This window comes from Polyodon spathula, chromosome 18 (assembly GCF_017654505.1).
Source record: "Polyodon spathula isolate WHYD16114869_AA chromosome 18, ASM1765450v1, whole genome shotgun sequence".
NCBI classification, from domain to species: Eukaryota; Metazoa; Chordata; class Actinopteri; order Acipenseriformes; family Polyodontidae; genus Polyodon; species Polyodon spathula.
In genome coordinates, this window is record NC_054551.1 from 184,831 (window position 1) to 199,365 (window position 14,535).

At 47.5% G+C, this 14,535-nt stretch overlaps 1 protein-coding gene across 9 annotated transcripts in view; it reads left to right on the forward strand.

Moving 5' to 3' along the window:
- The window catches only part of LOC121331213 (SEC14-like protein 5), a 37,255-nt gene that overhangs the window by 13,075 nt on the left and 9,645 nt on the right, over positions 1 to 14,535 (forward strand). For 2 of the 9 annotated variants that reach the window (XM_041278449.1, XM_041278448.1), the window contains exons 2-8: positions 6,835 to 6,929; positions 8,016 to 8,085; positions 10,850 to 10,999; positions 11,874 to 12,005; positions 12,784 to 12,912; positions 13,352 to 13,532; positions 14,360 to 14,472. In XM_041278449.1, coding sequence (XP_041134383.1) covers positions 8,023 to 8,085; positions 10,850 to 10,999; positions 11,874 to 12,005; positions 12,784 to 12,912; positions 13,352 to 13,532; positions 14,360 to 14,472 — 768 coding nt within the window. In that variant the 5' untranslated portion in view covers positions 6,835 to 6,929; positions 8,016 to 8,022. Of the gene's footprint in view, positions 1 to 4,633; positions 4,970 to 5,034; positions 5,109 to 6,834; positions 6,930 to 8,015; positions 8,086 to 10,849; positions 11,000 to 11,873; positions 12,006 to 12,783; positions 12,913 to 13,351; positions 13,533 to 14,359; positions 14,473 to 14,535 lie in introns of those variants that run through there. The other 7 variants (XM_041278453.1, XM_041278450.1, XM_041278444.1 and 4 more) reach the window with 7 other exon arrangements.

The window sequence follows — 14,535 nt, forward strand, 5'->3', positions numbered from 1 at the left end:
CCATCACCCACTGTCTGCATCATCCTCACCATCACCATCCTCCCCCTAACCCTAACCCATCACCCACTGTCTGCATCATCCTCACCATCACCATCCTCCCCCTAACCCTAACCCATCACCCACTGTCTGCATCATCCTCACCATCACCATCCTCCCCCTAACCCTAACCCATCACCCACTGTCTGCATCATCCTCACCATCACCATCCTCCCCTAACCCTAACCCATCACCCACTGTCTGCATCATCCTCACCATCACCATCCTCCCCCTAACCCTAACCCATCACCCACTGTCTGCATCATCCTCACCATCACCATCCTCCCCCTAACCCTAACCCATCACCCACTGTCTGCATCATCCTCACCATCACCATCCTCCCCCTAACCCTAACCCATCACCCACTGTCTGCATCATCCTCACCATCACCATCCTCCCCCTAACCCTAACCCATCACCCACTGTCTGCATCATCCTCACCATCACCATCCTCCCCCTAACCCTAACCCATCACCCACTGTCTGCATCATCCTCACCATCACCATCCTCCCCCTAACCCTAACCCATCACCCACTGTCTGCATCATCCTCACCATCACCATCCTCCCCCTAACCCTAACCCATCACCCACTGTCTGCATCATCCTCACCATCACCATCCTCCCCTAACCCTAACCCATCACCCACTGTCTGCATCATCCTCACCATCACCATCCTCCCCCTAACCCTAACCCATCACCCACTGTCTGCATCATCCTCACCATCACCATCCTCCCCTAACCCTAACCCATCACCCACTGTCTGCATCATCCTCACCATCACCATCCTCCCCCTAACCCTAACCCATCACCCACTGTCTGCATCATCCTCACCATCACCATCCTCCCCCTAACCCTAACCCATCACCCACTGTCTGCATCATCCTCACCATCACCATCCTCCCCTAACCCTAACCCATCACCCACTGTCTGCATCATCCTCACCATCACCATCCTCCCCTAACCCTAACCCATCACCCACTGTCTGCATCATCCTCACCATCACCATCCTCCCCTAACCCTAACCCATCACCCACTGTCTGCATCATCCTCACCATCACCATCCTGCCCCTAACCCTAACCCATCACCCACTGTCTGCATCATCCTCACCATCACCATCCTCCCCTAACCCTAACCCATCACCCACTGTCTGCATCATCCTCACCATCACCATCCTCCCCCTAACCCTAACCCATCACCCACTGTCTGCATCATCCTCACCATCACCATCCTCCCCTAACCCTAACCCATCACCCACTGTCTGCATCATCCTCACCATCACCATCCTCCCCTAACCCTAACCCATCACCCACTGTCTGCATCATCCTCACCATCACCATCCTCCCCCTAACCCTAACCCATCACCCACTGTCTGCATCATCCTCACCATCACCATCCTCCCCTAACCCTAACCCATCACCCACTGTCTGCATCATCCTCACCATCACCATCCTCCCCCTAACCCTAACCCATCACCCACTGTCTGCATCATCCTCACCATCACCATCCTCCCCTAACCCTAACCCATCACCCACTGTCTGCATCATCCTCACCATCACCATCCTTCCCCTAACCCTAACCCATCACCCACTGTCTGCATCATCCTCACCATCACCATCCTCCCCTAACCCTAACCCATCACGCACTGTCTGCATCATCCTCACCATCACCATCCTTCCCCTAACCCTCCCATCACCCACTGTCTGCATCACCTCACCATACCATCCTCCCCTAACCCTAACCCACACCACTGTCTGCATCATCCTCACCATCACCATCCTCCCCCTAACCCTAACCCATCACCCACTGTCTGCATCATCCTCACCATCACCATCCTCCCCTAACCCTAACCCATCACCCACTGTCTGCATCATCCTCACCATCACCATCCTCCCCTAACCCTAACCCATCACCCACTGTCTGCATCATCCTCACCATCACCATCCTCCCCCTAACCCTAACCCATCACCCACTGTCTGCATCATCCTCACCATCACCATCCTCCCCCTAACCCTAACCCATCACCCACTGTCTGCATCATCCTCACCATCACCATCCTCCCCCTAACCCTAACCCATCACCCACTGTCTGCATCATCCTCACCATCACCATCCTCCCCCTAACCCTAACCCATCACCCACTGTCTGCATCATCCTCACCATCACCATCCTCCCCCTAACCCTAACCCATCACCCACTGTCTGCATCATCCTCACCATCACCATCCTCCCCCTAACCCTAACCCATCACCCACTGTCTGCATCATCCTCACCATCACCATCCTCCCCTAACCCTAACCCATCACCCACTGTCTGCATCATCCTCACCATCACCATCCTCCCCTAACCCTAACCCATCACCCACTGTCTGCATCATCCTCACCATCACCATCCTCCCCCTAACCCTAACCCATCACCCACTGTCTGCATCATCCTCACCATCATCCCCCTAACCCTAACCCATTACCCACTGTCTGCATCATCCTCACCATCACCATCCTCCCCTAACCCTAACCCATCACCCACTGTCTGCATAACCATCACCATCACCCAACCCTAACCCATGTCTGCATCATCCTCACCATCACCATCCTCCCCTAACCCTAACCCATCACCCACTGTCTGCATCATCCTCACCATCACCATCCTCCCCCTAACCCTAACCCATCACCCACTGTCTGCATCATCCTCACTATCATCCTCATCATCGCCTCACACTGGAAACATGCTGCCTCAATGCAGTCTGGTCAGCCTTGGAAATTTCTGGAATTTGCAGAATGTGAGCAAAATACTAAATGCATGAGTCCTACTCCTACAGGATCCATCTCATTAACAATGGGTCATTGATTCTCCACTGGAGTGTACTGAGTGCAGCAGTAGTTCACATTTATTAACAGCAAAGTACTGTCCTCCTGATACTGTGCATGTTTCAGTGCAGGGGGCGAGCGCTGCACAGGATCTTTACAGGAGACCTAGCCCTCTGCAGAGTGCGGCACATAATCTTTACAAGAGACACAGCTCTCTGCAGAGTGCGGCACATAATCTTTACAAGAGACACAGCTCTCTGCAGAGTGCGGCACAGGGTCTTTATAAGAGACCCAGCCATCTGCAGAGTGCGGCACATAATCTTTACAAGAGACACAGCCCTCTGCAGAGTGCGGCACAGGATCTTTATAAGAGACCCAGCCATCTGCAGAGTGCGGCACATAATCTTTACAAGAGACACAGCTCTCTGCAGAGTGCGGCACAGGGTCTTTATAAGAGACCCAGCCATCTGCAGAGTGCTGCATAGAGTCTTTATAAGAGACCCAGCCATCTGCAGAGCGCTGCATAGAGTCTTTACAAGAGACCCAGCCATCTGCAGAGCGCAGCACAGGGTCTTTATAAGAGACCCAGCCATCTGCAGAGTGCTGAACAGGATCTTTATAAGAGACCCAGCCATCTGCAGAGTGCTGCACAGGATCTTTACAAGAGACCCAGCCATCTGCAGAGCGCTGCATAGAGTCTTTACAAGAGACTCAGCCATCTGCAGAGTGCTGCACAGGATCTTTATAAGAGACCCAGCCATCTGCAGAGTGCTGCACAGGATCTTTATAAGAGACCCAGCTCTCTGCAGAGTGCTGCATAGGGTCTCTATCAAGGTCAGGATGATGATGAGGATGAGGATAAGGATGGTCTCATTACACACACCTCTTCCTGTTTCATCCAATTTGAGAATGAGGGCAGCTTCACCTGGCCATACAGAAACAGAACAGAGGCAGACACATGAGCCCAGGCTTTCCTCTCCCACATCGAGCAAACGCTTCATGGTCATCTCTGTAGGATAATCCCTGTGCTCTAAACTGTGTGTCAGTGTGTGTGTATGTCTGTATCTCTCTCTCTCTCTCTCTCTCTCCCCTCCCCCACACACTCGCTCTCTCTCTATTGGCAGAGCGTCTGGTACGGTACGTCGGGGTCCGAAGAGAGAGGAGGGAGAGGGCGGAGTTAGAGAGAGTGACAGAAGGAGGATGGAGATCCTATGTAGAAAGAGAGGGGGGAGACAGAGAGAAACAGAAGAAGGGGGGTTCTCTCTCCTCTCTCCCCTCTCTCCCTATAAGAGAGGCAGAGTATCAGGAGGAGAGAGTCTTTAGGTCTACCTCAAGAAATACCAAAACCCTCTATGTTTCCTCTCTCTCTCTCTCTCCCAATCCCACGACAGGCAGGACACATCTGCATCTACAGACATGGTGGAACAAGCCCCCAGTGTTCTGTAATGATAACTCTCCATGTGCGTGTTACAAACTGGAGCCATCGCTGTTTTCAATGTGAGCTGTAACTCTCAATTGTGTAATCTGTTAAAAAAACACACAAAGAGAACATTTATATGCCATCCCACCCTATATTTATTTATTATTACTGTATAATACTGCTTTTGTATTTTATTTGGGTTCAGTATTGAGAACGTATTCTTACAATATTACATATTATAAATATTATTCTCGCTCACTATTGAATACTGTGTACACTGAACGTGGCCAATAGAGGGCGTGTAAAACTGAGCTTCAGCAAGCCCAATTTTGAGATGACATCACAGTGAGTACCATGATGACAGGCGAACGATGAGTTGTGCAAGGAAGAGTGATTGGCTTTCTCAAAATAACTGGCACGGAGAGAAAAGCACTCAGCCAGCCCGGACTCGGCTGGTTTTTTTTTGTTTGTTTTAAAGAATTGTGTCGGTTGAATGAAGAAGTGTAAGAACATGTTTTTAACTACAATGTTATTTGCTTTCTAATTGTATTTGCAACATACAGAGTTGATGTTTTTGAACTGGAGCCGATATTCGTTACGGGTGTTAAAACTAGCAGCCGGATTCAAGAGGTGATGTCAATATATAAAAGGAAAATGAAACAGAACGGATTTATCATTAACAACAAAGAATGACGTTGCTGTAATTGTCTGGTAAATGAATTAATACGCAATAATAACTGCATCATCTTTCAAGAATATATATATATATATATATATATATATATATATATATATATATATATATATATATATATATAAGAACGAGGTCACTGGACGTGCGAGCTGTAGGGTAAGTAAGCTTTAGTACGCATTTATATCCGTGTAAGAAAATGGCAGAGTTTATTATTAGTTGCCCTGTGAAAATATTAGCCAGGGCAGCTGGGGATGCGGTATATCTCATATAGAGAACAGACAGTACCAGCGAAGTACTAAGAGATTTAGAAAATTAACACACACACACTTTAAAAACAGTGTATTTGCAAATGTATGCCTGGGAAACAATTGTTTATATATTAACAATGGCATATGAATAAGAACGGTGCTTCGCTTAAATTAAATGTATAGCCTTGTTAAACTCCACCCCTCTCTCCCTGCTGTGTATATATAGTGAACGTGTGTGCGTTCCAGTCTGTATTGAAGACCCCGGAGCGCCATGGTCCGGTCCTGTCTGTATTGAAGACTCTGGAGCGCCGTGGTCCGGTCCTGTTTGTATTGAAGACTGGAGCACCTTGGTCTGGTCCGGTCTGTATTGAAGACTCTGGAGCGCCGTGGTCCGGTCCTGTCTGTATTGAAGACTCTGGAGCGCCGTGGTCCGGTCCTGTTTGTATTGAAGACTGGAGCACCTTGGTCTGGTCCTGTCTGTATTGAAGACTCTGGAGCGCCGTGGTCCGGTCCTGTCTGTATTGAAGACTCTGGAGCGCCGTGGTCCGGTCCTGTCTGTATTGAAGACTCTGGAGCACCGTGGTCCGGTCCTGTCTGTATTGAAGACTCTGGAGCGCCGTGGTCCGGTCCTGTCTGTATTGAAGACTCTGGAGCGCCGTGGTCTGGTCCTGTCTGTATTGAAGACTCTGGAGCGCCGTGGTCCGGTCCTGTCTGTATTGAAGACTCTGGAGCGCTGTGGTCCAGTCCTGTCTATATTGAAGACTCTGGAGCGCCGTGGTCCTGTCCTGTCTGTATTGAAGACTCTGGAGCACCGTGGTCCGGTCCTGTCTGTATTGCAGACCCCGGAGCGCCATGGTCCGGTCGGGTCTGTATTGAAGACTCTGGAGCGCCGTGGTCCGATCCTGTCTGTATTGAAGACTCTGGAGCACCGTGGTCCGGTCCTGTCTGTATTGAAGACTCTGGAGCGCCGTGGTCCGGTCCTGTTTGTATTGAAGACTGGAGCACCTTGGTCTGGTCCTGTCTGTATTGAAGACTCTGGAGCGCCGTGGTCCGGTCGGGTCTGTATTGAAGACTCTGGAGCTCAGTGGTCCGGTCCTGTCTGTATTGAAGACTCTGGAGCTCCGTGGTCCGGTCCTGTCTGTATTGAAGACTCTGGAGCTCCGTGGTCTGGTCCTGTCTGTATTGAAGACTGGAGCGCCGTGGTCCAGTCCTATCTGGGTGCAGCACTATGGTTCATACTTGTCTCTCACTAGTCCCTCATTGGATCTATGCCCAGCTGCACGCACGCCGCGCTTAAGACTTGAGCACTGTTGAGAGACAGAGGCACCGCGCAGCTTCAGAGCTGTGCATTCATGTCAAAGGGTTTACATTAATCATTGAACTGTCCCTCACCGACCCTGAGAAAGGTTTACCATCTTGGTACATTCGCTTTACTACACAGATATGTTTGATTTATTCTTATTATGGAACACAACTAAATTGGTAGGATTATATTATTTTCCACAAATAGCTCAGTAATATAGTCCAGTGATAGTTTTTTTGGCAGTTTGATGTTTATGTGGTGGTGAAGAGAAGAACTCAGACAGGTGATGGTTCTGTCCACTAAGGGTTAACAATGGCTTTCTCTAATACAGTGCGAATCAGCAGCTGTGAAAACTCAAGATATCCAGACATTCTCCAACAAGAGAGGCCGATGCAGAGGTGTGCTGGAAACTCCTTCACAGGCGTGGTGAGTGACACAAGCACCAGACCCAAGACCAGTGCAGATAAATAATTCATATTCAAGCCAAACTTCATGCCTTTTGGTATTTGCAGTGGTGCAGGGTATTTGCAGTGGTGCAGGGTATTTGCAGTGGTGCTGGGTATTTGCAGTGGTGCTGGGTGTTTGCAGTGGTGTTGGGTATTTGCAGTGGTGCTGGGTATTTGCAGTGGTGCTGGGTGTTTGCAGTGGTGTTGGGTATTTGCAGTGGTGCTGGGTATTTGCAGTGGTGCTGGGTGTTTGCAGTGGTGTTGGGTATTTGCAGTGGGTATTTGCAGTGGTGCTGGGTATTTGCAGTGGTGCTGGGTATTTGCAGTGGTGCTGGGTATTTGCAGTGGTGCTGGGTATTTGCAGTGGTGCTGGGTGTTTGCTGGGTATTTGCAGTGGTGCTGGGTGTTTGCTGGGTATTTGCAGTGGTGCTGGGTATTTGCAGTGGTGCTGGGTATTTGCAGTGCTGCTGGGTGTTTGCTGGGTATTTGCAGTGGTGCTGGGTGTTTGCTGGGTATTTGCAGTGGTGCTGGGTATTTGCAGTGGTGTTGGTATTTGCAGTGGTGCTGGGTATTTGCAGTGGTGCTGGGTATTTGCAGTGGTGCTGGGTATTTGCTGGGTATTTGCAGTGGTGCTGGGTGTTTGCTGGGTATTTGCAGTGGTGCTGGGTATTTGCAGTGTTTGCTGGGTATTTGCAGTGGTGCTGGGTATTTGCAGTGCTGCTGGGTGTTTGCTGGGTATTTGCAGTGGTGCTGGGTATTTGCAGTGGTGCTGGGTATTTGCAGTGGTGCTGGGTGTTTGCTGGGTATTTGCAGGGGTGCTGGGTATTTGCAGCTGTTGTTGTCAATGTTATCAGTAGTAATAGACCTAGTATTGGTAGTCCTTTGTTAATATTATTATTATTATTGGTGGGAGGGTTGTTATGAGAGTGTTAATAGTATTATTAGTATTGTTATTGTTATTGTTATTATTGGTGGGAGGGTTGTTATGGGGGTGTTAATAATATTGTTTGGGAGTCCTGTTTAAGAATGTCTACCTGTTAATTGTTTGAGTGCTTTGAAATTGCAGAGTGAAAATGGTGCAGAAGTACCAGTCACCGGTCCGGGTTCACAAGTACCCCTTTGAAATGGTCATGGCGGTAAGTCTCTTTATTCTATTTATGCAAAGCTAGCATTCATTGTTTGAGAGAATATTAATGGAAGAACATTGTGGTGAGACTGTATGTAGCTGCAGCAATGACGAAATGGCAGCAAAACATTGTGAGCATTGCTTGACGTGGAGGTGATGTTTCTCCAGGTTACATTGTGAGCATTGCTTGACGTGGAGATGATGTTTCTCCAGGTTACATTGTGAGCATTGCTTGACGTGGAGGTGCTGTTTCTCCAGGTTACATTGTGAGCATTGCTTGACGTGGAGGTGCTGTTTCTCCAGGTTACATTGTGAGCATTGCTTGATGTGGAGGTGCTGTTTCTCCAGGTTACATTGTGAGCATTGCTTGATGCGGAGGTGCTGTTTCTCCAGGTTACATTGTGAGCATTGCTTGATGTGTCTGTGCTGTTTCTCCAGGTTACATTGTGAGCATTGCTTGACGTGGAGGTGCTGTTTCTCCAGGTTACATTGTGAGCATTGCTTGACGCGGAGGTGCTGTTTCTCCAGGTTACATTGTGAGCATTGCTTGGTGTGGAGGTGCTGTTTCTCCAGGTTACATTGTGAGCATTGCTTGATGTGGAGGTGCTGTTTCTCCAGGTTACATTGTGAGCATTGCTTGACGTGGAGGTGATGTTTCTCCAGGTTACATTGTGAGCATTGCTTGACGTGGAGGTGCTGTTTCTCCAGGTTACATTGTGAGCATTGCTTGATGTGGAGGTGCTGTTTCTCCAGGTTACATTGTGAGCATTGCTTGATGTGGAGGTGCTGTTTCTCCAGGTTACATTGTGAGCATTGCTTGATGTGGAGGTGCTGTTTCTCCAGGTTACATTGTGAGCATTGCTTGACGTGGAGGTGCTGTTTCTCCAGGTTAAATTGTGAGCATTGCTTGATGTGGAGGTGCTGTTTCTCCAGGTTACATTGTGAGCATTGCTTGATGTACCGGTGCTGTTTCTCCAGGTTGAGACTTCCTTGCTCAGGCAAATCAAACACAGACACTGATCACTCTTTCAGGTTTCTGGAAATGATTTATGTTGTAATTTTTCTGGGAAAAATAGGGACTTCCACCCTGGTATAATGCTGCAGGTTTAGACTGCTGCTTGTCTCACACTGCTCAGCCCAGGGACTGAACTTGTGGACCTTTGTACAGAAAAGAGACTATAGATTTCATCTGATTCCAGAGTGCTGTTGACACATTGAAGACACTATGGATTTCATTTGATTTCAGTGTGCGATTGACACGTTGAATTTAATTTCATTCAGAGAATTACACTTGCACGGTTCGGTTATTGGAAAATAAATATTTAATGATGAATAACAGCAGGTGGCGCACTTTATTCTCTGCGCTCACCGAGTCTGTCTTCAGAGATATAAAACACTCAACAGTTCTACATTAGGAAATAATAATACAAAAGAAACAAAATGAATTCAGTGAACAGCGTCTCAGCTGGCAGTTGTGCTCCATGTCTTGAAATGAATTCAGTGAGCAGCGTCTCAGCTGGCAGTCGTGCTCCATGTCTTGAAATGGATTCAGTGAGCAGCGTCTCAGCTGGCAGTCGTGCTCCATGTCTTGAAATGGATTCAGTCAAGTGGTGCTTCTTTCCAGTGGTGGGTCTCTGCAAACGCTGCCATGGCTGGAATATCCAGCCTGGGAGGAAGCTTGCTTTACTCAACTCGCTCTTTCTGCCTTGCCTGCATTGCCATGAGCTGTTAGTTTTGTTTTTACTGTAAATATAGTATTTGAAAAGTCAGCGTATGTACACAGACAACACAGAATTGACCTCGGACTTGTCACAAAACAATACTAGGCGAGGATAACCTGAAAAGTGTGCTCTGTCTCAGGGGACTTGACTAGTCACTTTAAAACTGGACACAAATTAGTCAGGATTAGTCACAGATTTAAGCTGTTTTAAATAAAAATATGAAATAAATAGTTATGAATGCGATGGTGGAACCTGAAACCACGTCCTCAGCCTGTACCAGTCCTGCAGTATTAAAGCGCACTACTTCAAGAAGGTTTTAAAATAGCTCTTTACCTTTTTTTTATTTTGCAAGCTCGCTGATACTTTCCTAATGTTTCTTTGAGTGGAGTGTGTGATGGACTCGTCTCGTAACACCTTCCTGGACAGATTAGCGTTCAGCGTACCAGAAGAGGGCCTGTGATAATGATCGATAGAGTCCTATCACCTTCAAATCCGTTTTCAGAGGGTAGCCGGGTCTGCAGCTTCTGCCACGCATCCTGATTTCTACGAAGTGCACGCTGGGGTCTGGTTTTGTCACACCTTCAGTTTTTCAATGTTAAAAAAAAAAGCAAAAAAAAACTTTTAACAGCTAAGTTGAAAAAATAAGATTTTTTAGGTTATGAATATAATTTAATTAATTGTATTCTTTATTCTTAATAAATAAATAAGTAAATAAATAAATAAATACTACCTGCATTTTAACTTTTTATCCATAACTCTTAAACACACATTTGACACAAATTTGGAAAAAAAAAAAAAGAAATTCAGTGACATACTTCCACCACTAGATGGACTCCACCCCTGATTAATAAGGATCGCTTTATGATCCCATGACTACTCTGCCTGTTAAAAGGGGCTCTTGTTTTGTATGGCAGCTAAGTGTATTTGAGCCCCTGGTTTCACAGAATGAAGGGTTTAGGTTTAAAAACATGTCCAGTACACGAATCGGGGTGTGAGCGATGTCCTGGGTGGCAGCGTGTGGTCCTTACGCTCGTTCTCTTTGACTCTGTCCAGGCCTATGAAAGGAGGTTTCCGACCTGCCCCCAGATCCCAGTGTTCCTGGGCAGCGAGATTCTCAGTGAAAGCAGGAGTGAGGACGGATCTCTCCACGTTCTGGAACGGAGCTGCAAACTCAATGTGGACGCGCCTCGGCTCCTCAAAAAGGTGAGCATCGCAGGCCCTTGAAATAATCTGAAGGCCTTTCATGAGTCGCTTTAATTAAGTAAATTAGTATTAGTGTAAAATGTGTTGCCAAGTTTTTTTTTTTTTTGATAGCAGAAAGAAGGAAAAAAGAACTATGCTAATTTTTTGTGAATCTTCTGTGCTAGTTATGTCATGCTGACGACAGCAGAAATGCCCCAATTCTTTTTCTTTCAAGTCTGTAGGCTTTGTCACATTGTCAGCCCTACCGTGAGGATTGTATTCATTCTGCTTTGCTGTGTGCTGTTAGTGCTGACTGGTGCTTAAAAGCAGGAAACGCATTAATCTTGCACAGGCAGAGTGAGTGATCCCACCAGGGGCTCGCTGCTTGAATCCCGGCTATGCTGAGTTGCTGATCTTGATTTGGGCCCCCAGAGAGCTTGTCTGGGGTGCAGGTTTGGTAGCTGAACAGACATCTTGTCTTGAAGATTCAGGACAATCATTTACAGCCGTTAGTGGAAGCATGTCGAAACCTGGGTTGGCTCTTCCTGTGTGCCCCACATTGTTTTCCCAGGAGAAATTGCTTTCTCTCGCGGATTCTGTACTACATTAACCATTCTGGGGCAGCACACGTCAGATTCAAAAGCCCATTTGTCTGAAACTCCCATATCTCACAGACTATGCTATTTCTGTACTGTAATGCAGTGCTGCAGTTTTTCAAACTAGGTAAAAGAATATTTGAATATTCATGGGTGTTTGAAAACTGCCCCAGCATTGACCACTGCCCTGGCTGTCTTTGTCATTATGCATAGGACTTTGCAGGACTGTGAGGTCGAGAGCTCCCCACTGCCAGGTTCCACACTGCAACTGTAACCTTTCCTCTCTGTTGTGTCTGCAGATCGCAGGCGTGGAGTTTGTCTACTTCATTCAGAAAAACACATTAAACTGGAAGGAGCGGACGCTGCTCATCGAAGCACACAATGAAACCTTTTCCAACAGAGTCACTGTCAACGAGACCTGCAGTTACAGTGTGAGTACAGCTTCTGATCTGCAGTGTGAGTGCAGCCTCTGATCTACAGTGTGAGTGCAGCCTCGATTCTGCAGTGTGTCGAGTCAGTGAGGTTCTCTTACTTCATGCTCTTCACCCCGGTAACGAGTCAGTGAGGTTCTGTTACTTCATGCGCTTCACTCCGGTAACGAGTCAGTGAGGTTCTGTTACTTCATGCGCTTCACCCCGGTAACGGGTCAGTGAGGTTCTGTTACTTCATGCGCTTCACCCCGGTAACGAGTCAGTGAGGTTCTGTTACTTCATGCGCTTCACCCCGGTAACGAGTCAGTGAGGTTCTGTTACTTCATGCGCTTCACCCCGGTAACGGGTCAGTGAGGTTCTGTTACTTCATGCGCTTCACCCCGGTAACGAGTCAGTGAGGTTCTGTTACTTCATGCGCTTCACCCCGGTAACGAGTCAGTGAGGTTCTGTTACTTCATGCGCTTCACCCCGGTAGCGAGTCAGTGAGGTTCTGTTACTTCATGCGCTTCACCCCGGTAACGAGTCAGTGAGGTTCTGTTACTTCATGCGCTTCACCCCGGTAACGAGTCAGTGAGGTTCTGTTACTTCATGCGCTTCACCCCGGTAACGAGTCAGTGAGGTTCTGTTACTTCATGCGCTTCATCCCGGTAACGAGTCAGTGAGGTTCTGTTACTTCATGTGCTTCACCCCGGTAACGAGTCAGTGAGGTTCAGTTACTACATGTGCTTCACCCCGGTAACGAGTCAGTGAGGTTCTGTTTATTCTTACCATCCCACAGGTTCACCCTGAAAACGAAGACTGGACCTGTTTTGAGCAGTCCGCCTCCTTGGATATCAAATCCTTCTTTGGCTTCGAGAACACTGTGGAGAAGATTGCAATGAAACAGTACACTGCCAACATCAAGCGGGTAAATGATCCCGAATGAACAGAAGCTTTCACACAATCTGAAAGTATTTGCATTTGAAACATGGGCAATCAGACGCTCTTCCTCACTGTCAGAGAGACCCTTTTTGAATTTGCTCCTTTGATGCGCTCTTATCACCAGAGTATGAATGACAACATTTGAAAAACCTGCTGATCCCTTCAGAGGACATGCCATTGCAGTAATTACCCTGGTTAAAAAAATACAACCTTATTCCTCAGTTGTAATTATTGCATTAGCCGTCAGCTCAGGCAGCGAGCGATCAGGCTGTCGTTGACGTGGGCAGTGTGATTATTGTAAATCTGCTAATGCAGGGCTCTGTCTTTCTGAAGCGTGTTGGGGACAGCATGCTGACAGGCCTGGATCTCCACTGTCACTTCACTCCTCTCATAAGCTGCTGTTTGGCTTGGTGTCTTGTCTGTAGGGTAAAGAAGTGATCGAGTATTATCTGAATGAGCTGAGAGTGGAGGGTGTGGCTGTGATTCCCCGCTGGCGCCCCCTGAAGGAGAGAATCCAGGCTCCACCCAGCCTGCCCCACCCCGCCTCTCTCCCAGAGTCCCTGGTGGAGCTGGAACCCAGCAGCACCGAGCTGACCGCGCCCGATGGTGAGTGCTCTGTGATGAATCTCACAATGTAAGCAGCACACCTCAGATCTGTAATAAATCTCACAGTGTGTACACAGCACACCTCGGATCTGTGATGAATCTCACAGTGTGTACGCAGCACTACCAAGGTGTGGGTAGAATGGAGCCTTTCAACTTCTTTGGTTATGCTGCCCTCTAGTGGACTGAATATGAAATTCAAAGCAAAGCTGGGATTGAAGGCATTCGTTCAGTTTATATTAGGATACATGATTCATAAAAATATATATAAATACATGAATGTCCGTTGCTAGTGATACCCTGTGCTTTATAAACCTGCTGCTTTTTTTATAAAAAGGGTTATGGTGTGGCTGGACTTGTACAGGGCTGTGCTGAGGAGGCATGGCTTCAGTGACACTGGAGTTTCTAATTAACATACAGTACAGTAAGAGCTACAGGATCCAAGGGGGCTGATGCAGCCAGTTGTTTCTTTCTGTTTCTCTCGCTGTCCCTCCCTCTCTGTTCAGTGTGCCAGTCCATCTGAACTTTGTGACACTGACTGAAGTGTACAGTCCAGTTCAAAGGGCAGTGTATTCAACAGAAGTGAAACTAATACCAAACGGACCAGGAACGGAGTGATTTGCAACAAGCAGCTAATAAGTCGATACAGTTTGTAATGCTGTTATTGAAAGGTGAAATGCCACAGTTAACATCATTATTTAGAAGTTTATTTGAGAACTTAAATACAGCGTTCTTGTATTTAACTGATTCGATTTTTTAATTTTTTTTCTAAATGTTTCAGTTTTACCCTCAGGGTTCTGTATTAAAGATGATGTCTTTGTTTCCTGCAGCAGACAAGTTGCATGCAGATTACATTGAGCGGTACCTGGGCCAGCTGACCCCGATGCAGGAGAGTGGTCTGATTCAGCTGAGACGCTGGCTGCAGGAAACACACAAAGGAAAGGTGAGCTACTCGGGCTGCTTCCACAAGCACTGCTCAGAGACAGTACAGGCTCTGCTCAGAGAC